We start from the raw sequence: 22,216 nt of genomic DNA, 5'->3' as shown, positions 1-22,216 counted from the left end.
CAGCAGAAGGAGCTAACCATCAGTCCTCTGAACGATTCAAAGCTGGCACAGCTACACTGGTACCAAAATGTTTTGCATGTGCAGAGAGAAGTTTTCGTTTTAAACACTGTATTCACTTTTAATACATCTGTACTCTGAAATATCACAGCCAATAATCAGCTGAATAACTGGCTAGCTGGTTGCTTTTATTTTCACTGTCACAGGCCCTAGTTATGACTGAATTTTATTTGGTAAGTGCAGGTCACCATCCAAAGGTTTCATCCCTAAAAACACACACTTAGGGTGCACCATGTTACCTGTCATTTCTCCACTAAAAACAAAACACATGAGGACATTTTACTGACTTGCATTTATTCCTCTGGAGCTTTACCTAACCGTAACTAGAACTGTCACATGCCTTACCCCGATCATTATCCTTAAAATACAAATTGGTGACAAAGGAAAAAAATAACAGTATCTTAGTGAGGTGTTGGGCCACCACGATCCTCCACAACAGTTTTAATGCTCCTTGTTACAGATTCTCCACATGTGGTGACCTCTAGTGGACTGAAAAGACCAACGCTTGGTTTCATCATTTAGATTTGAGTCAGTCAGATTTTTTCCTTTTGCCATCTTGATCCAAAATTGAGGTTAGCTGGGCCTTAAATGAGAATGCTGGTGACCCAGCTGCCATGTTGGAAACAGTCTACCAATGTACCAAACACTGCTCACCTGCCTGACCAACTTTCTCATTTTACAGCTATACAGTGCACTAAAATATGTTTCTGGAAACAGCAACAAGAAATAGGCAATGCAGTAACAGAATCTTGATTCATGTATGATCAGCGCTGTAAGGTTAACAGTTTAGCTGCAGTTTTTAAAGCAGTGATTCACATGATTGACCACTGTTTTAGAGACTCCTCAACTGATTGGTTGTTTTCATTCAGCAGTGCATTCTTGCAGTTCTTGCCATTAGAAGCACTACATGGAGGGACATGATTTTTTGTCACAGATTATCTGCTACATGTACTACTGTTTGAATATAATGACAGTTTCACCAGATATGGCTGTTACGGCTGTATGTGTGCTCTGTGCTGCTGTTCCCTTTTTCCTGCTCAGGTGTGCTGCATTACGTAACGAGGTGCAGCACACCTGGCGTGGAGGAGGTGTTGAAGAGCTCCTGTGCCAGTAGCAGAGGGGAGAGGCTCTGGCGTGGGGACTGCTGGTCCTTCTGCCTCTCACCGTGGGATTTTTGTTGTCTTGTCTGCTTGTTTTCACTCTAAGAAGTTCCATGGATTTGATTGTTTTAAAGGTGTTTATGTGGTTATTATTGGGTCAGTGTTTGGAGTTTTGTTCGCCCCATAGGGCCGCCTAAGGGTGGGGCGTAACAATGGCAAAGACTAATTTTTGTAAAAATCACCTACCTTTTGGCAGCATGGCAATGCAGTGGTTAGCATTGTTGCCTCACAGCAAGAGGGTTCCTGGTTCAAACCCAGGGTGGGGGAGCCCCTTTGCATGGAGCCTTCATGTTCTCACCTTGTCAGCGTGGGTTTTCTCTGGTTACTCCAGCTTCCTCCCACAGTCCGAAGGCATGCAGGTTAATTGGTGGCTCTAAATTGTCCGTAAGTGTGAATGGTTGTCTGTCTCTATGTGTCAGCCCTGTGATAGTCTGGTGACCTGTCCAGGGTGTACCCCACCTTTCGCCAAGTGTCTGCTGGAATAAACTCCAAATGAATGAATGAACCTACCTTTAACTACAGCTTTAACAGCATTTTGCACATGCCACAGAGTATGTGAGGAAATTAACTGACTGCTTAAGTATATGATGCAGTACTCCTATATGGAAGCATCTGCATTCGTTGTTTCTCTTTTCATTTATTCAGCTATTTCCTTTCATTTGTGTGCTTAGATGGGAGGTGAGTCCCCACATGTGAAACCATTTTTGTACCCAAAACGTGATGAACACAAGGCTGTTTTTCTCTCCAACACACACTGATAATGACTCTGACGGATCTGCATGACGCACTTAACCATGACCGCTTAATCAATAAATAGCTTGATGATGATTTTCACAATTATGTGTCAAAACTGCACGGAGGAGGCGGTCACTCTTGTCAACAATGCTGTGAAAAGTGTTTCAAATGGGATGAAGATAACAAGCCAACGCCAGCTCTTATCTGTCTCTGCTTTTATTCGAGATTCATCTTTACGTTTTTGGTAAAAAATAAAAAATAAAAGCAAATTTTGGCATACAGATACATTCACTTGTCACAGATAAATGTGTTTGCTTGACTGATGTGTCAGTTCCACACTTTATCAACACCTTTCTCTAACAGCAGAGATATACTGTCTTGGAACTTTTTATTTTTTTATTAACTATAGTCATAACTTTTTTCTATACATAAAAAAAGAAACCAAAAGAAAGAGAACTTGAAAACATAAAATCACCTTAAGGCCCCCAAAAATAAACTCTTTCCTAGATTGTGTTAGAAAAAAAAGAGAACAGAAGCAGCTTAACTAGCCTGCATAAACAGCATTTGTCAATAAGCCTCGAGTACTTTGTAGGAGGAGAAAGGTTTGACAAAGTGATAGTCCAGGTTGCCGCAGTGAGGGCACTGCTGGACGTTGCTGTACTCGGAGAAATACTGCATCCCGACTCGAACGTCCACCACCGGCTTCCCGCAGTGCTTACAGTTGAGGCGAGCCTGAGGACACACAGGGACGAGAGGGGACGCAGGTCAGTCAACAGGACGTTGGATTAAAACTGCACGATTTGAGCATGGAAGTTGATCATGTGGGACAAAATAATCAACTCAAAATCAACAGCACACTAGTGAATCAGCAACGACCCTGTACCTGAGTTGCACCAGCTGTTCTTAAGTTCAAACTTGAGCCTGGAGAAACTTTATATCCATTGGCTCAAGCCACAGGAAGTGAGACGCTTAAACTAAAAGCAGAACAAGGAATGTTTCTGACTGTTTAAGGAACATCTATAACTCAAGGGGGTTTTCTTCATTGTCCTTACACTTATTTTGTAAAATGCTTAATTGGCATCTACTTACTGGAAACTAAAATTTGAGCACCATGACAACTGTTTTAGTGTTTATAGCTTTTAGTCATATGGCAAACTTGTGTGCCAGGGGATCTCCTACGACACACTGAGCACCTTCTCTACTTCTCTTCATCTCCTCTCTCTCTCAGGCTTTGTATTATTTGGGTTTTAGTAGCACTCTTTGGACATGTATGCAGCCTTTTTGGAATGCAGCGGCATGCAAAAGTTTTGGCACCCCTGGTCAAAATTTCGTTTACTGTGAGTGGTTAATTAACCCTCGAGACGTGCGGAAACATCACTTTTCTTGTGCTGCTTTCAGGCGCCTTTCACAAGTATTCTTGGTGCGTTCGTTTCGTACTCGGAGGTCAGAAATTCCCAGTTCCCAGTCAGAAATTTAAACTTAAACGCACCCTGAGATGGGATTTCCAACATGGAAACTTGGAGCAACCGCATTAACCCCAACTTACAAATTCAAGATGGCTGCCGGTCACATACATAGTGAGTAAACACTGCTAAAGTACTGTTTATAGCAATTTTATCTTATCTGTTTTACGTTATGTCAGCCACACCCAAAGTACTGTTCAATTTTTATCCGTGGGCATGTTGCTATGCTGTCTATATGTGCAAAAAACCACACAGAGCGTTGTTATCAACTGATATTGCTAACAGTGGCTAGAGCTAGTCCAACGGTAGAACGGTATTGTCCACGTTTTTACCGACTTGTCCACCGTTGTCAACTAGAATGCAAAAACTGTTGTCAACTCGGAGGTGACGCCATTCCCACTTCCGACTTCCAAATTCTGAGTACAAAACGAACGCACCATTAAACCTCTGAACCCTGAGCTAACTGCTGCAATTTATTTCCAAAACATGGGGGGAAAGGCAATGAGCAACTTGGTAAGAAATGTCACACAAATTGCATACAATTCATAAATTACACATTTACTACATTTAGCAGTAGTAATATTATTACATTTAAAAATTATGTCACAGAATTATTATAACTTTTAAGCACTTTTCCAAGTCATTTTTTAATCTTAACTTTATTTTATTTATTTTTTTAAACTAATTTTTTTGTTTTTAAAAAAAATTGTTTTTACTAATTTCTTGCACTTTTTTTGGCCAATTCTTCTTTCGTTGCTCGCTGCCGTCTTCTGATGTTTTTGAAAGAAATCATTTGCTGTCAGGTTTCAAAGGGTTAAGTCGTCGATGAACTTATTTCCAAAAGGCATTAAGTTAAAGATGACACATTTCTTCAATACTGTAAGCAAGATAAGTTTTTTTAATTTCAATCGTTAACAGTTTCAAAACACCAAAACTGGAAAATGGGCTGAAGCAAAAGTTTGGGCACCCTGCATGGTCAGTACTCAGTAGCGCCCCCTTTGGCAAATATAATAGCATCTAAATGCTTTTCAGTTCTTGCTTAGGGGACTTTCACCCATTCTTCCTGCAAAAGGCTTCTAGCTCTGTGAGAATGCTGCTCTTTTGAGGTCTATCCACAGATTTTTAATGATGTTTAGGTTGAGGGACTGTGAGGGCCGTGTGTGTTGTCATTGATACGCTGTACACAAACCAACTAGCCAACAGTTTGCAAGGCTGCGAGGTAGAGATGCATGACCAAAACAAAAGCCCACATTTCTGGTCAGAAGGACAAACACACCTACTTTTAAACATTATGACAGGCTTGGATATCAACAGGTTTTTGAATATGAGCAAACATCATTCAGTCAACCGTTTCAAGAAGGTGGTTGACTGAATGACAGAAGGAGGTTGTGTTCGCACGGTCGAACAAGTCTGGCACCAGTGGAAACTGTTAAAAATACCTGGACAGCCGATCCACTTTTCTATATTTAAACATGACAGACACCATGTTAGGGCATTTCAATCAGAGCATACACGGCTGCATATAAACAGGACCAACCATTAGTGGAATATTCATTTTCATTGGCCTTGTACGCAGCTTTTTTGGATAAGGGGAAAAAAATAAAAATTTTATGCATTGTCTGACAAACAACTGCTCTCCTGGAAAGTGAATGTACCTTATTTATGGTAGTGTGCTCATCAGTGTCCCTACCTGGCAACAGGGTGAAGCGGCCAGTATATCGTAGGTGTACATGGTGCCCAGTTGGTGCCAACTCCCGTCCCAGCGTGATTTGCACTTGATGCAGACAATCTTGTGGACGCCTTCTAGACAGTCCACACAGATGGCATAGAGGTGCATTAACCTGCCTGTTAGAAATAAAGAAATACAGTTACTGATTAACAAGTCAGAGTGTAGAATCAATAAACTTTGGTAACACTTTACTTGAAGGTATCTACATAAGGGTGACATGACACTGTCATAACTATGACATGACACTGTCATGAACTTGTCATAAACATTATGTACATGTCATAAACGTTTATGACTGCTGTCGTTAAGTGTGATTAGGTTTTTGTAATGACAAGTTGACAGAGTTTGGGTTGTCTTGATTATGACAAGTTGACATTAACCAAGATGACATTACCAGAAGATGCATCTGTCAAAACAATAATAATCATTATGTCAACTTGTCATAAACACAAAAAGAGGTGCATTTCTTGTTAATGTCAAGTTGTCATGATAAAGACATCCCAAACAAATTTAATGTCAACTTGTCATGACAAAGACAACTCCTGGTAATGTCACTTTGATTAATGTCAAGTTGTCATAATCAAGACAACCCAAACAATGTCAACTTGTCATTACAAAAACCGACTGACACTTAATGACAGCAGTCATAAACGTTAATGACATGTACATAATGTTCATGACAGGTTCATGACCGTGTCATGTCACAGTTATGACCGTGTCATGTCACTCTTATGTAGATACCTTCAAGTAAAGTGTTACCTAAACTTCTTATTGCGTCTTTGGCCCATTATCATGCAGCCTTTTTCCATACACATGGCTTGACCTGAATCTGACTCGGTGCATCTCCATACACAGCTCTACACAGAGCTACCCACCTGAAGATGTGTTTTTAACATATGACATGTTTGTGTTTGTGAACCCCATCTGAACGTCAACTTTGTCTTACTGTTGACGGGGTTTTTAATTTTCTCTCTGCACTGCTTGAGCACACACCAGATGCCCATCTCCTCCATCTTGCTTGCATTGTCTCAGTTTGTCGGTGTAGTGCTGCTGGAGCGCACCAGAACAACGCTTTGCTGCTTTTTTCTCCAAGTGAGGGAATGGAATATTCACAGCTGCATAATCCAGTTGAAATTCATTTTCAGTTTTTAAGCCCCTTTAGATCAAATCTTTCCTGGGACAAGACATTTGAAGCCGCTCACTCCAATGAATTATCTGCTGGCATCTGGCATCTGGCATCGTGATATGAAACAGCAGTTTCTTGGTTGAAATAAAGAACGACCAATGAACGTCACCGGACGACTCATTCGACAATCAGCACAAAGTGGACTAAATGTAACACTAAAGATGGAAACGGAGTGTAACCAGTTGACGTTTAGGTGTATTGATTGATTTACGATGAAAATTCAACCATAAAACTTGCTCATGGTAGAGTTTTACCCCTTTTCACCAAATTAACTCTGGTTCTTGAGCCAGTTATGTTCAGGGTTCTCGGAGAACCTTGGTTCTATCTCATGGACCAGCCTGCATTTCGATCAGTTTTGAGTGGAACCATTATAATCAAGGATGTGTCATCAATGGAAGACGTTGCACATTGGAAGTAAACAGTAGAAGCAAAATGGCGGATTACATTTTTTACCTGCAAACTTTACTTAACTTCTGTTATTACAGATATATGTATTTTTTTAAAGATTATTTTTTGGGGGTTTTTGCCTTTTAGCCTGGGGATGATACACAGCAAAGTGCTCCAGGATGGAATCAAACCCACATTTACTGCAGCAAGGACAATGCCTTTATACATGGAACCCCCACTCTAACCACTGAGCTCCTCTGCGCTTCACAGATATTTGTTTTTACCCAAAAAACAAGCAAGGACCAACTATTAATAAGACCACTGCACACTCGATGATTTCTCACTTGACTTTTCAAATGTTGCCTTCTCCATCCTTTCTCTCCAGTCTGTATATGATACGCCCACTGATGTCATCACAGTTCGCACTTTAGATCAAGACCTCATATTTTCTGGTTCCAGCTGAGAACAAACTTTCTGGTTCTGAACCACTTTACTTTTGGAAATGCTCCAAACATTTCAAAATTAGGTAACAGAACCAGAACAGAAACAGTTCCATGTTGGTGGAAAAGGGGTATTTGGGCAGCACAGTGATTTAAATTATTAAATTATCTCAGTCTAAAGCTAGAACTTCTGACGGTTTCTCTAGTTGCATTATTTCATTATTTTCTGAATTATGATGACAAAGCCCTCCTGATGTCACCACAACCTTGCTTGGAAGCGATTGCATGATCTTTGGCCTGACCCTGGAGATCATCTATCTCGGGTTATGAACTCGAAATGGAAGTGTAAATCAATGCGGCATGGTTTGACGTAGTGTGGCCAAAAGTGTCCGTGGAAAAGCCCTAATGCTGTCATACAGTTACAGACCACAGCAGCCTGGGTGACTGAGCTGATGGACAGTCAGCAAGCCTGTCCACAAATAAAAGTTGACTATGACTGACTACCATAATGTGGTTTCACTTCCTACAAGAAGAGCCTGGCATGTCCAAAAATGAAACTTTCCCAGCTCTGTACGAATTCTGTGTGAATACAAACAAAGCCACACTTGGAAAACAGTTGCAGGTCATTTTATTTAGCGTGTTAGTTTTAAATCTATGCTACCCAAGCAGAGCTTTAAACTAGGGGCTGCAACTAATGATTATTTTCATCATCAATTAATCATTTTGTGAATGAAATGTCAGGAAACAGTGAAGCATGCCCTGTGTAGCTCATTCCAAAATCCAAAACTATTTGGTTTACAATCATGTTTGACAATTAAAAGCATTGAATTCTCACAGTTAAGAAGCATGTCACCAACATGTTTGGGGTTTTTTAGCTTAATAATGACTAAATCAATTATTTGATTACCAAAATGGCATTAAAAGTCAACTAAATAATTAATCATTGCAGCTTCACTCAAATCTCATCAAACTGAAGCTATGGAGAGAATACAACGTAGTTTATAATCCATGTAACACTGTAAACACGAATGCATTCAGAGCCACTCACACAGTCATGAGTCATGATTCAGGTGTTCTGGTGTGTTTCAGTGAACTTGTGTTGTAAAAACCCACGTGCATTTCCATGTCTATTTTCTCCAAACTCCACCTTCTTAAGGGAAAAAAGGTCCTAACTGTCAGCTACCTTTAAATAAACAAATTGACATGACGTCGTTTTTTAACTGTACAGTTTGACTCAACCGTTTTTCTTTGGCCAACATTTATATTCTGCCTGTCGCACAATAACATGACAAACTGAATAAATAATCCTTTCACACTGATGCATATCAAGGACCATACATATTAAAGCTCGTGGGCCGGCACATCAAAGAAGCTTCATGCGGCCGCTGTGCTAATTCACATTCATGCTGGACTGTGCAGAAGCCAGCGGAAAACCTTTTATGTCTATACACACAGTGCGAAGTGGGCTTATTGATGGATTAACTAGTCATAATCTGTCTTTAAAGAAAGCAAAGCTTGGACATTTTAAATAGAGAATGAATACATAATTGAGCAAATTAAATATTAATGGTTGCAGCTCTGTAAATGTGCATTTTTTTTCTGACTACAAGCAGTCCTGGAGATTCAGAGCTTGGTAACACAACTGGCTTCATGTGTTTCTGCTGGTTTTCATCGGAAGTATTTCACTGCTGGAAAGATGGTCTTCAAAAAATGACCAGAGAAAACCTGCAGCATTTGTTTTTGCTCAAGAGGTAAAAAACCTACACCAACCAGAAAACACTGAGATGCACCAGACCAATAAACGCTCCTGCTGGTGGGTGACGTAATGCAAGTTTGGCCGTTTTGATGCAGGAAACAATATGGCAGCTAGCTGGTAATAAACAATCTCAAACTACAGTGAAACAGTGAGCGAAAATATGTTTCTGAAAACATTTTAGGTGAGTAATAGGCAAAGCAGTAACAGAATCTTGGTTCATATTTTATCAGCACTGCTTAGTTTTATTGTTTGATCTAAGTTTTTTCAGTCTCTGTTTTCACTATACAGGAAACAGTACGGCCCTCACTTCCTGTTCACAAACTCTCGAAATACAGCCAAACAGTGCACTAAAATATGTTTCTGAAAACATTTTAGGTGAGAAATAGACAATACAGTAACATAATCTTTGTCTATTTTTGATCAGCACTGCCTAGTATTATAGTTTGATCTGAGTTTGAGACAGAGAGAGAGAGATTTGTGAATATCTTCAAATATTGTATAACTTCAATTAGTAGCCCAGGCTATTATTTACTTAAATCACTGAAATCAACAGGCCTATATTAGGGAGAGGCCTTTAATTCCTTTCACACAAAACTGTTGGATGGGAAATACAATGAAACTGTTTATTTAAACCAGTATGAATATTACTTGTTTAAAAATTAGGCTTAGAAAAACATAAATTATGAATCATTAATAGTATCTAGCTCTGACATACAGGGCATCAGAAGTGGGGTTTCCATCCACCTATTTTTATTCGCATTTTCAAAAATTGCGAAAAAAAACAAAAAAAAACAAAACTTAAATGGAAACACCAGAAATTCAAAAAAAGGCCGAAAATTCGCAAACAAGTTTTTACGCTCGGAGGGGTTGGATTTGTCAGCGTATCAATAAAAGGAAACAGCTATGGAAACAGGTTTTGTGAATAAACGATGACGTACCGGCACACAGATCCTCAAATGTGGCCTTTGACATACGGAAATGTTTCAGCCAGAGTTCGTGAGTGAAATGCTGCTGGACAACTAACGTTTCTTCCCAAAAGTCGGAGAACGACGTGGTGGTCTCCTTCCAGCTATTTCCGACAGTACTCTTAACATTAAACTTCTTCTTTGTTGTCTCTTCTTCAAGATGGTTAGGTACGCTGTGAACGCTGACAAAATGCTAACCAGAGTTCTCCCAAGAGCCGACAGGTTTATCAGGAATCTGTCCATGGTCAGTTGTTGAGTGTCAGTTAGTGTGTTGTTGTTTACAGTGGGCATAAGACGCTCTCTTATGACGTCATCTCATGGCGCACTCTTCCTCTACGGGGGTGTTTTTATTTTGTTCATTTTTCACAAGTGCTACCTACTGCTCTTCCTCTTGACTCCCAATAATCGCAAAACAATAACAAATGGAAACGGGCATAAATTCACATTTTCTTTTGTGCATTTTCACAAAATTCGCTCAAAAATTTCAATACATTAGGATGGAAATCCCACTAGAGACAGAGATAGAGTTATAACACTTGTTTTATGGCAGCCGAGGATTACGGTACCTGGTACCTGCTTGGCAACCAGACTAGGCCTCTAATTGAGACAGGCCTTAATATGTTGGAATGTGTTGCCACACTGGGCTAGTAAAAGGGACTGGGCATTTAATTGAGATTAGGCTTTTAACTGAAGTTTTACGGTAGATATTTCTTTGTTTAATAGGTTATTCCACTCTCTTGCTCTTATCTGTAGACAGTACTAACTTCCCCCCCCCACTTTTCACAGCATTATCGTGGGATAAATGAAAGTGCGTAACTTCAGAGACCGGGGGTTTGATCCCTAGCTCCTCCATTCCGCATGTTGAAGTATCCTTGGGCAAGATACTGAATCCCATATTGCCTCTGATGGCTGTTCTATCGGTGTGTGACAGCATGTGAATGGTTACTGAGTAGCAGGTGGCACCTTGTGTGTGTGTGTGTGTGAATGGATGAATGTGTCACATAGTTTAAAAAAGCGCTTTGAGTGGTCAGAAGACTAGAAAGGCTCAATAAATGTGCAGTCCATTTACCATTTGTGAATCAAATGTGAAAAATATTAGCACTATTTTGAGCTATGTTAACCCCACACATTTAAGTGTTTGTGTCTCACGCCATGATCTTGAAAGCAGGTCTGACCTTGAAGGTGGCAGGGGACGTCGTACTCTATCTCGTCGTGGCGTGAAGGGCTGAGAAACAGAGTCCCGTCCACCAGAGGAAACTGTTCAAACACTGGCAGCGCTCTGTGGCACAGCGCACAGTTGACCACGTTTCTCTGGCTCGCACTGAGGGCTGACAGGATGAACCTGCAGGACATCATGGACACAAACAACATGGCAGGTTTATGTGTTGCATGGTTTTTCTTTGGTATGGTTTCATCAGAGCTGTCTTTATAAACAAGCTGAGTTGTACTTAATTAAGAATCAATCTTGTAAGTAGCTCCTAATTTGGACCACAGCTCATTACTGCCAATAAATATCAAGTCACAGACAACATGAGTGCATAAAAATGTCTCTTTGTAGTCACAGTTTATATGTCTAATGAGACACTGTGTGGAGAAGTCATGTTTGTGTCCACCAGGCAAATGTAAGTCCAACATTTACTTAGCTCTGATTATTCAGGATTTATATGTTAGGTACTGGTTTGATTTATAAAACGGAGTCAAGTATTCATAGCTACACTTCTGGCATTTTTTGTATAATGTTCATAACGTAATAGTAAGGTGTCCAAGTTCATCCCATTTTTCTGCTTGGCTTTTTGCAGCATCAAAGCCACTATGATTGTGGTTGCTGCCATGAATATAAACTTAACACAAATAAAAACGATGGTCCAAACAGCCGCACCATCTTTTGACAACAGTTTTGCTACAAATGTACATGTTTACATGTTCATGTTTACTGAACACATGTAGTGATAGAGCATTGGCTTCTGACTCTCTGACTCGCTAAGGTGTAATGTCACCTACAGTAACGAGTGTAGCTGCCGAAGCTCGAGTCATTTTCAAGTTATCTTCACTTCGTTTCCACTGCGGCCGCTCGGCTGTTCACCGGTTATCGTGTCGCATCGGTGTGTGTAGATACCGTTAGCGCTGATCAACACTACGGTCTTAATTTAGTTCCGGAGCTAATTCAGTACCGGCTTTCGGTACCCATCCTTAATCAAAACACAAACGAAGTGAAGCTTGTAGAAATGAAATAAAGCTTGCCGCGGCTGCCCGTACTAGGAAGTGCGGAACGCTGCAAGTGTGTGTTCCACCGATCAGCGCTCTTCAGCAAAAGGCCCCGCCCCTCAAGAATTCCAGGTAATCTGAAAAGTCCTACCCACCTACTAGGTACTTTTTCCAGGGTAAATTTGGGGTTGAAGGAAAGTTTTTTACCCAGGTAATTTCGATGGAAACGCGGAGGTTTTTCATAATTCCGGGTAATTGATAAAAGTTCCTGCGGTGGAAAAGGGGGTATTGTCACCCTTGTCTTAGTTATTTCAGGCCCTGTCTTCTCCTCCTTTTGCCAAATGGTTTTTACTTTTGAGTGAGAGTTCCAGCATTTTCCTTGTGTTATTTCTCTTTTATACCGATTTTGCCTGTTCACCCTTTTCGTCTGTCGAATTGGATACCTTTGCCTGTGCTACTGATTACCCGTGTACTGACCTGAGCCTGATTTAAGACCCTGAACTTTTATCAGAGTCTGTGTGTCCTTCTCCAGTTTGTGCTTGACATGATATTATATTGAATTTTACTTTTAGTATTCTAAATACATACAAATATATCAGTTTTTATACGGCTTTGTGTTTCTTCTATATAATGTCTATTGTCTTGTTGCTGAAAGGTGCATTATAAATAAACTTTCTTTACCTCACTGTTTTAATTTAAGTATATATGATATTGAAACAGCAGCTGAACAAATATTGCTATAAACAGCCTTATAACATCTGTATTATGCCCCTAATAAAGAAATAAAGCTGTCCTACATTAGTTAACTTCCATTTAAATCATAGAAATTATCTAAAGCACACATTACCTTGTATTTGCATGTGGGGTACAAGCGGAGTTTACAGCTATCAACCACAAAATATCTCCAATACCTCCATTGAGGCTAAAAATAGAGTTTAAATGACATTTTTCCAAACAACTTTTTATGTCAGGGCTTCAGGACACTTGGATCACTACGGAAGAGCAGTGTGGAGATATGTTGTGGTTTCAATTATGTGTTTTTGGACGTTTGAATCTGGGGCGCCGTAAGCCTCCATTAGGTGGAGTTGTGTTGCTACCCCCTCTCCCCTGGGATCTCCGCAAGTGTTGTGAGGACTCTCAAACTTCACCTGAGCCTCCATCGGCATATGGGTGAGTAGATAATGGCTGAATTTTCATTTTTGGGTGCACTATCCCTTTAAGTCATGTTGTTTCTTTTCATAATTATAAAAACAATGTGATCCATGATGAAGGTTAGTATGGAGTTCAGCCTTCACTCCAGTTATAGTTCAACAAGGTTAGCACTCTATTAAGTGGAAAAATAGCTCCAGCAGCCACGTCAGTAAGTTCTTAATGTCAAAACTGACTCCCAAAATTTAAGAGTATCTGTAACTTTGTCAGTTTGACTGAACAGTTGTTGATTAAACTTCATATCTTATGCTTGTCAAACTTTTTTTTCAAACTTACCTGTAGTGCTATTTATCAGTCTGGATTATTCTGGTGTGAGTTGCCGAGTGTTGGTCAATATGATCGTAGCGATGTCTGCCTTCTCTCCGCTATAATGTAACTAGATGGCACTCAGCTTGTGGTGCTCAAATCCATCTGAATCCATCAAATACATCTGAAAAACTCAACATGACCTGGTTACACACAATAATCCACAGACCTTGTTGTGAGAAGTTCCACGTAGGAACTATTTTCTTTCTACCTAAGTACACCTGTCAACCATATCACTGCACAGAGGGAAGAGTGCATCTACTCATGGACGAGAGGTTCATGACAGCACGAGATGTAAACATTAATGGCATCCTCAACGATAGGTAGCTCAGTGGTGCTAGGTGAGCGAACAGGATGCACGCTTCCTTCTAGGCGGTGATAAGATCCATGTAGGAACAATTTTTTTTTCAAAAGACCTACCTGCCAACTGTAATACCGCCTTGAAGGAAGCGTGCATCCTCCTAGCTCACGTAAAAACACTGGGCTACCTAGCGTTAAAGCTCAGCTGAGAAGGACGCCATTAATTAATGTCTACGAGCCTCTCGTCCATGAGTAGATGCACGCTTCCCTCTGTGCAGCGATACAGTTGGCAGGTGTACAGTAGAAGGAAAATATTTCCTACATGAAACTGCTCACAACAAGGTCTGTGGATTATCCTGAGACATTGCTGTTGAGTTTCTGGCACTTTGAGCACCACAAGCTAAGTGCCATCTACTTCCATTATATTCAAGAGAAGGCAGACATCTCTACGGCCGATATTTCCAACATTTGGCAACTTACACTTAAATAATCTAGACTGATAAATAGCACTACAGGTAAGAGGAGAAATATGTATTTTTGATTTCGGGGCGAACTGTCCCTTTAAGTTTACATATGAAGGCAGAGGGGAAACATGTTTCACCGTGTACCTGCGCAGCTCTTCTCCCTGGCCTGCCTGGGCATCATCCTCCATGCGGACGTGGTAGGTGTTGAGTTTATGTCGAGGGATGTGGGTGAGGAGCTCTGAGAGGTCCAGCCTCCTCAGGAACTGCACTGGGTGGGAGTGGGTGCCATCGCCCACACTGCCGGAGGTGAGCCGGTGGTGAAGTGGTAGGGCGAAGGACAGCGGCAGGGGAATTACAGATCCGGGGTCGAGGTGAGCTCCACTGCTGGATGCTCCCATCGAGCAGCCGCCGCCCCGACCCAGAGCTCCCCCGACCAGCAGGTGTTTCCTCTGCGGGTCCATGTGGACGGCTGATTTGAGGAACTCTCCTAGCTGACGGGAACCTCGCAATCCTGCCCCTCCAGATCCTGCTCCGAGGGCAGCAGTGGGGGAGAAAGTGAAACCAGTTGGGGGAGATTGTCCTGGGGAGTCACATGGAGACTTCTGAGGAGGCCCCAGAGAAAAGGGTCCTCCTGCAGGGGGTCCTCCACCTACTGCTCCTCCTGCTGTTGCTGCTGCTCCTCTCTCTGTAGAGTTCTGACGGTCCACTGATTGTCTCCGAGGTAACTCCTGACTAGAGGCTCTGTGGGGTAGTTTACCTCCTCCTGATGCTCCTGGTGGTTTACTTCTCTTGGGCTCCTCAAAAAGCCCGTCCCCTGATCCTGAAGCACCTCCACCGGACCCATTCCTGCCCGTGCTCCTCTCAGATGGCTTCTTCTTGCGCTCATCCTGCATACGTTTCACCTGATACCAGTCGGTGTCTTTCTTTAAGTGGCCCTGGCCGCAGCGGCAGGAGCAGAACCTGAAGGCCAGATCGTAGCCCTTCTTGGTCCACATGTTCTGCCGGCACTGCTTCTCGTTCCAGGAGCGCGCGCGGCCGATGCAGTTGAACTGGACGAGGATGGAGCTCTCCCACTCGTAGAAACACTGCAGGTGCATCCAGTTGCCGTAAGGGCAGAGCTCATTGTTGCAGAGCACCCGCTGGTAGTCGTCCTTCTCCAGGTCAATGGGACGGGCCAAGCTGCAGCCCAGAGGGGTCGCACACTGGACCTCTGGATGAGTAAAGACAAGAGGAGAGGGGGTGATTCTATTGTGTTGTCATCACAAGTTCCCACAAAAGTCAGATTTATTAACTTATTTTTTTGAAAAGTTGACTGTGTGTTAAAGTGGTTCAAAACATACATTAAAGGGAGGAAGTTTTACGTCAGTCATGTGTCTGAGAAACATGACCTCTGTTTTGGGATTGCACAAGGGAGCTGCCTTGGTCCCTTATTATTCTCACCGTACATGCTGCCACTTGGTGACATCATTCGAGAACACAATGTTTGTTTCAATATCTACACGGATGACACGCAACTGTACATCTCCAACAAAAAGAGAACTGCTGCTTAATAATCTGGGGAATTAAACTCTGCAAGTGACAAGTCTTGGTGTGATCCTTGATCCAGATCTAAGCTTCAAGTCCCACATTAACAAGGTGACGAAAACATAATTTTTCCACCTCAGAAACATCGCCAAAGTATGACCATTTCTAAATGAAAAAGATGCTGACTAGATTATTATAACACACTTATTACTGTCCTCCCAAAAAACGCCAGTGAGAGACTTCACCTCATTCAAAGCTCTGCAGCTCGGCTATTAACCAGAACCAAGAGGAGAGAGCACATCAGGCCAGTCTGAGCTGCTCTGCACTGACTTCCTGTTACAATCAGAATTGATTTTAAGGTCCTCCTCCTTGTATACAAAGCCCTACATGGGCTGGGACTTAGCTACATCACTAACTCCCTTGTTAACTATTTGTCTCCAAGAACACTGCGATCATCTGCTGGTGGTTTATTGGAGGTTCCCAGCAACAGCCTAACGAAGATCAGGGATGCGGCCTTTGTCAATTACGCCCCAAATCTATGGAACACACTACCTGTAGACATCAGGGAAACTAGCTCGCTAAATGTTTTTCGATTTCATTTTTCATTAATCAGTTAATCATTTGCTCTGTAAGATGCCAAAAAATATGACAAAAGAAACCAGGTAATCTCTTTAAATTGCTAATTTTCTAAGTCCAAACCCCAAAGTTATTCAATTTAAGGCTGCAACTAATGATTATTTTCATTGTAGGTTAATCAATTGCTTCCTTCACTCCCTTTGAGTTTTGGACATAAACGTCACCTTGAGATACCTGGAGAGATACCTGGAGCCCAAGGTGACGTCAAATGTCCCAGACTCAAAGATAATCAATCTACTATAACACAAGACAAAGACATTCTCACATTAAAGACTCAATAACAAGCATTTTTGTTGTTTTGTCTGAGACAGCGGTGACATTAAAGCAGTCTCTCCACCATACGTTACATCATATAAACAGCATAACATGACGTGAAAACATTCAAGGAGTGATTTCAGTGTCCTCGCTGCCTCATCGCCGTCGATTTATGAAATTCAACTAGGCCATCCAAGCCTGTGAGCGCCTCTATTCAAGCTCTGCCAACTGTCAAGTCTGGATGTGAATCAAGTAAATGTGGGCACACAGTCTCTACAAGAAGTAGCTCATGATAATACACTGTGGGTGTGTGTGGGGGGGATAGTTTCCTCCTTCCTTTTCCGGTACACTCAGTGTCAGCGTGGTTTTATTTTTCTCTTTCTCTCCCTCTAGTCACCACACAGTAGAGACAAATACGCACAGTAACCTAGTGTTGAATAATAGTGAGATTAAGGTGACTTAACAATACACTTTACTTATTTTAAGGACATGCACATAGATTTTATCTAAGGCTACAGGTACAGATTTATCAGATGTTGAGATGCTGCTACCCTATGAGCCAAGTCGCAGCCTCAGATGCTCAGGCAGGGCCCTGTTGGCTGATCCTCAGTCCCAGCTCACAACTAAAAGTGCTTTTGCAGTCACAACCCCTCAGCTCTGGAGCTCCCTGCCTGAGGATCTGAGGCTTGCTTAACCAGTAACATCTTTCAAATCGCTTCTTAAAACTCATCCGTTCAAAAAAGACTTTTATTGAATTCAGCACACTGTTAATTTTAAATATGTCTCAACTGATTATCCTGTGTTGTCATCAGTTATTGTATTCTTTTATTTTGTATTACTCTGATTGTTTGGTTGCCAACTTTGCTTATCTGCTTCAGTGATGGTATTTTATCTTTATTTTACTTTTATCGTTCTTTGTATTCCTTAGAATTGCCTGATTTTAATTGCTTGAATTCCACATTGTTTTAACTCTGGGATGAACCGGGTAAAGCAGTTTGTAACTTTGCCATGAAAAGTGCTTTATTAATAAAGTTTATTATTATAATCATCATCATCTGTTGATTATTTTCTTGATTAATCGATGGATTTCTGGTCAATATAATTCATCCTCCCGAGATGTGAACTTTTGCTTGGTATGCTTTTTTAATTTCTCCTAGCTATGGAGATCAGTAGGACGATAAGTATAAAAAACTAAACATTGTCAACGATAATAAAGTCCCAGTGTCCTCAAACAAGATGATAATTAGTCTAATGTCCTCAAACAAGACCATAATTAGTCTAATTCCCGCAAATGAGACGATAATAAAGTCCCAATGTCCTCAAACAAGATGATAATAAAGTCCCAATGTCCTCAAACAAGACGATAATAAAGTCCCAATGTCCTCAAACGAGATGATAATTACTCTAATGTTCTCAAACGAGACCATAATAAAGTCCCAATGTCCTCAAACAAGACCATAATTAGTCTCAATGTCCTCAAACAAGACGATAATTAGTCTAATTCCCGCAAACGAGACGATAATAAAGTCCCAATGTCCTCAAACAAGACCATCAAGAGATGTCTGCCTTCCTCAAACGAGTACTTCCAAATTAACAGTGTCTTAGCTTGTTACTGTTGCTAAAACTGGTCAAATTTGTTGCCATATCAAACTACAAACATTATTAATCATAAATAAACCATAAAATGTGATCAGGTTTTGGACTTTGTCGGAATCGGCTGCGGATAGACTTGGCAGAGATGGCTGCCATCTTGTTTTTACATGGAATAGTGTATTGTGCTCTTACTGCCACTAGATGGCACAAAAAGTGTCCACGAACGAAGACAACAGGTCTAAGTTAAGCAGAATCAAGTATAAGGTTGAGCAAACCTAAATGTGATGTCCTCATATGAGAACACAGGGTCTCAGGAGGTTAGTCTTTGTCCTTGTCTGACTGATAGTCCCAAAACCTAAAGATAATATAGTTTTGTTTTATATATATATATATATATATATATATATATATATATATATATATATATATATATATATACATATGTATTTGAGATGCTAAAAACCTTTGATGTTTGGCATTTTTGCGTTTAAAGATTAGTAGATCGATTAATAGATTAATTGTTTCAGCTTTAAGCATCTGAATATCAACTCTAATTACAAAAAAAGTACGCTTAACTATTTGGAAAAATAAATATACATACAAAATTAGTGTTTTTTCTACCTCTCAGGTGCAACATAGGTATTATAAGTTCATAGTTAAAGTGTTATAACAATGAAATAAAGTGACTCAGAACATATGACACCACTATTATCTAAAGTGCAATCACCTATTTGTTCTGCTGTTTCTCCAAATCCAAGTCTGCATCAAACCACATGTGTACCACATTTAAGAGTGCATGGTAACTTTTCCCCTAGCTGCTGTGAGTCTGTGTGGGATGAAGTTGAACTTGAGTGCGCAGACAAGCGGTGAGGTGTCAGTATTACCCTTGAGGAAGGCCACAACCCAAAACTGTGGACAAGGTGCGCTTCAGGAAAAAGACAGCTGAGGCCTGCTTTGTAGCCTACACACCACATGTAGCAGCCATCGACCATTACCGTGGGTGTGATGGCATTCAAAGAAAGTGCTGCATTGTGTCATTAAGACTCACTGAGGCTGCATTTGACTTCAAGGAGTACCATTTTAGTCGGTGGTATTGCTGTTTTCCCCTGAGCAGCTCGACGCGCCAAAGCCCATTCATAAATCTGGCAATTTAGAGATTTCTAGCTTATCTTGTGAAACTAAGATTGCATTAAAACAAGACTAAAGATTGATTATGAAATAAAATTTAGCGCTCTTCAATTCGGCTAGCGTCCCACACGCCAGGCAACACTCGTTTCTGTAATAATTCAACTTGTTTGCCTGCTCTACCCACAATCTTCCTGCACCAAAACAAACCACAGTGGCTCTCAAAATCACTGTAAACAGTTACACAAACCGAGATTTCAATGCAGATGAGTGCAAGCTACATGCAGCTTCACATAAGCGACCAAACAAAACCGATTCATGCAAGGCCTCAAGTCGTGATCGACCAGTGCAGACAGTATGTGCCGATAATCAAGTAACCATGAAATTGATACGTTTTTGAACCGAACTTTGGCATGGTGAGTGGAGACAAGTGGAGAGGGGGGGTTAGAGCCATTTGCAACGTCGCAGTGCATGCATGTCACAGTCGCAGAGACAAGACAGAGCAGAGCTTCTCCCCTGGCAGGAAGGCAGCATCACCAAACTTCTACATCTGTGTCCGTTTCCTCTCTCTTACCACTCGAGCGCTCGTGTCTGGGTGCAGCAGCCGCCGCGGCCGCGCCTCCTGTTGCGGCCGCACAGGCTCCATTTTCCTGCTCATCTCCGCTACTGTTAGTGCGTTTGCTTTTCTTGCCCTTGTTGTTCTTCTGGTTGGGCATTGTACACGATTCAGATGTCAGTGTTATTTTCGACCTCTATCAGCGGCTGCTGTCAACGCTGTCTGACATTTCTGTGGACTCCATTTCTGCAGAGGTGCTTTGTTTTGTTTGCAGTGTTTTCCCCCTTTGTGTTGTTGTTGTTGTTGTTGTTGTTTTTTGGGTGTCCTCGTGCACGACACGCGGGGTTTTGTGCAGCCCTGACAGCAGCAGTTATGAAGAATAAGCTGCTGTAACCTTTAACAACGAAGGCGTGTCCGTCTCTTGTTTTGATTCCTGCTCTGCTGTTTTCTTCCACCCCCTGACGTCACGGGGACCCCGCCCCCCGCATTGGCCGTCGATGATTTACGCTGCGTTCATGTGCTGTGGGAAAGCTCGAACTTTACAGCTTCACTATTGAAAGGTCCGTTGTGTGAGATTTAGGGAGATAAAGTGGTGTCTAGCAGTGAGGACTGATGCCTGCAACCCGCTGAAATTTCTCCAGATTTAAATACCTTCCGTGTTCAATGTTACGTTTTTATTTTTTATTTTTTTTATCATGAGCCGAATTATTTTATTTTTTTATTCTAATTTGTTTTGTTTTATTTTATTTTATTTATTTGCACACACCTAAAACTGCATAAAATCCAATTAGTAAAAACCATAAGCCGAATTATCCGCGGAGTTCTCCTCCTCTCCAAAGCAAACAGACCGGGTGATTAAAACCAGTAAAAACACTGCATAAAGAAGTTTTGCGCTACAAATTAGTGTTTCTCCTATGCTGTTTGGCACATAGCAGACAAACAGTTATCCCACCACCTGCTAATGTGTGCTCACCTGTTTTCTGACCCAGCTTTTATTTACAGAAGGATAGAAATAAAGCAAAAAGCACATAATAGCCTAAATAGATACATATACAACTATAATAACAATAGAAGTAAAAATAGAAACTACAAAAGAGCAATTAAAGACAAAATTACAATGTGATTAATAGCAGCAGAGTCTGCAAGTTTAGTATATGTAAACCAGATTAATATGAATAATATGATTAAGTAATGATACTTATCAATCAATTTATTTGTCACATAAAATCCTAATTCTAGTAAGAGTAATCCCGTCAGTTCCTTCAGTTTGTGCATTTAAATTAAAAAAGACTTTAATAGTAAATACATGTGTGTGATTGGGCAGTTTTAGGCAGTGTCTTCATGTAGGATCCTTAGTGATTGTCTCATTAACACTGTACAGAATATAGTATAGCAAGTATAGTAGACTATGAGTTGAGTATTTGTAATAAATATAGTATGAAATATAACAAAGTGTATAAATCAATCCAACAAGCATTACAATCTAAAGTAAATTTATATAAGTATTATTAGCGAAGCCAGCAGTGGAAGGAGTACTCTGATGTTTTACTTCAGTAAACGAAGCAACACCACAGTGTAGAAAAACAAGGTGAAAGTGTTCTATTCAAAATCTCACATAATTAAAAATACACAAGCATTACCATTAAAATATACCTAAAGTACTAACTCAGTGTGCAGAGTGGCCCATTTCAAAATAATATTCTATGAAAAATTACTGATGCATTCATGTGTAGGCTGAAAAAGGTGGGACTTAATCTATAAAAATACACCATCTTTTATCTGTTGATTATATTTTGTATTCATAATCTCACTCTGCAAATTAACTAGACACAAAGACTTTAAAGTAAATGTAGTGGCATAAAAAAAAGGTATGATATTTGTCTCTAAAAATGCTGAGTGGAGAAGTATAAAGTGGCAGAAAATTGAATTATTTAAGTACACGTACCTCAAAACTGTACTTAAGTACTTCTTAAGTACCACATCAGAGCAAGACTTATAAAGTATCAAAAGTAAAAGTAGGCCTTATGCAAAAAATAGAGCTCATAATCACTGCTTTGTATACTGTTGTGTGTCTCAACCAATGCCTCACATTTTGTAAGGTCATCATATGTATTGTATTTGCGAAGTAACTGGTGATCGCAGCCATCAGAAATATAGTGGAGTAA

The 22,216-nt window shown here is 40.7% G+C and overlaps 1 protein-coding gene across 1 annotated transcript; it reads right to left on the bottom strand.

Annotated features, from left to right (window-relative positions):
* Nucleotides 1–34: 34 nt before the first annotated feature.
* On the bottom strand, nucleotides 35–20,522 carry heca (hdc homolog, cell cycle regulator). Its single transcript, XM_049589370.1, has 5 exons — nucleotides 20,070–20,522; nucleotides 14,507–15,572; nucleotides 11,054–11,220; nucleotides 5,106–5,260; nucleotides 35–2,684 (listed from the first exon to the last, which is right to left on the bottom strand). Exons 1-5 carry the CDS (start codon nucleotides 20,209–20,211, stop codon nucleotides 2,520–2,522), a joined length of 1,695 nt encoding a protein of 564 aa, XP_049445327.1. The 5' UTR covers nucleotides 20,212–20,522; the 3' UTR covers nucleotides 35–2,519.
* Nucleotides 20,523–22,216: the final 1,694 nt, after the last annotated feature.

Source organism: Epinephelus fuscoguttatus, linkage group LG11 (assembly GCF_011397635.1).
Source record: "Epinephelus fuscoguttatus linkage group LG11, E.fuscoguttatus.final_Chr_v1".
In the NCBI taxonomy this organism is placed as follows: Eukaryota; Metazoa; Chordata; class Actinopteri; order Perciformes; family Serranidae; genus Epinephelus; species Epinephelus fuscoguttatus.
This window is presented reverse-complemented; position numbering and strand designations above follow the sequence as displayed.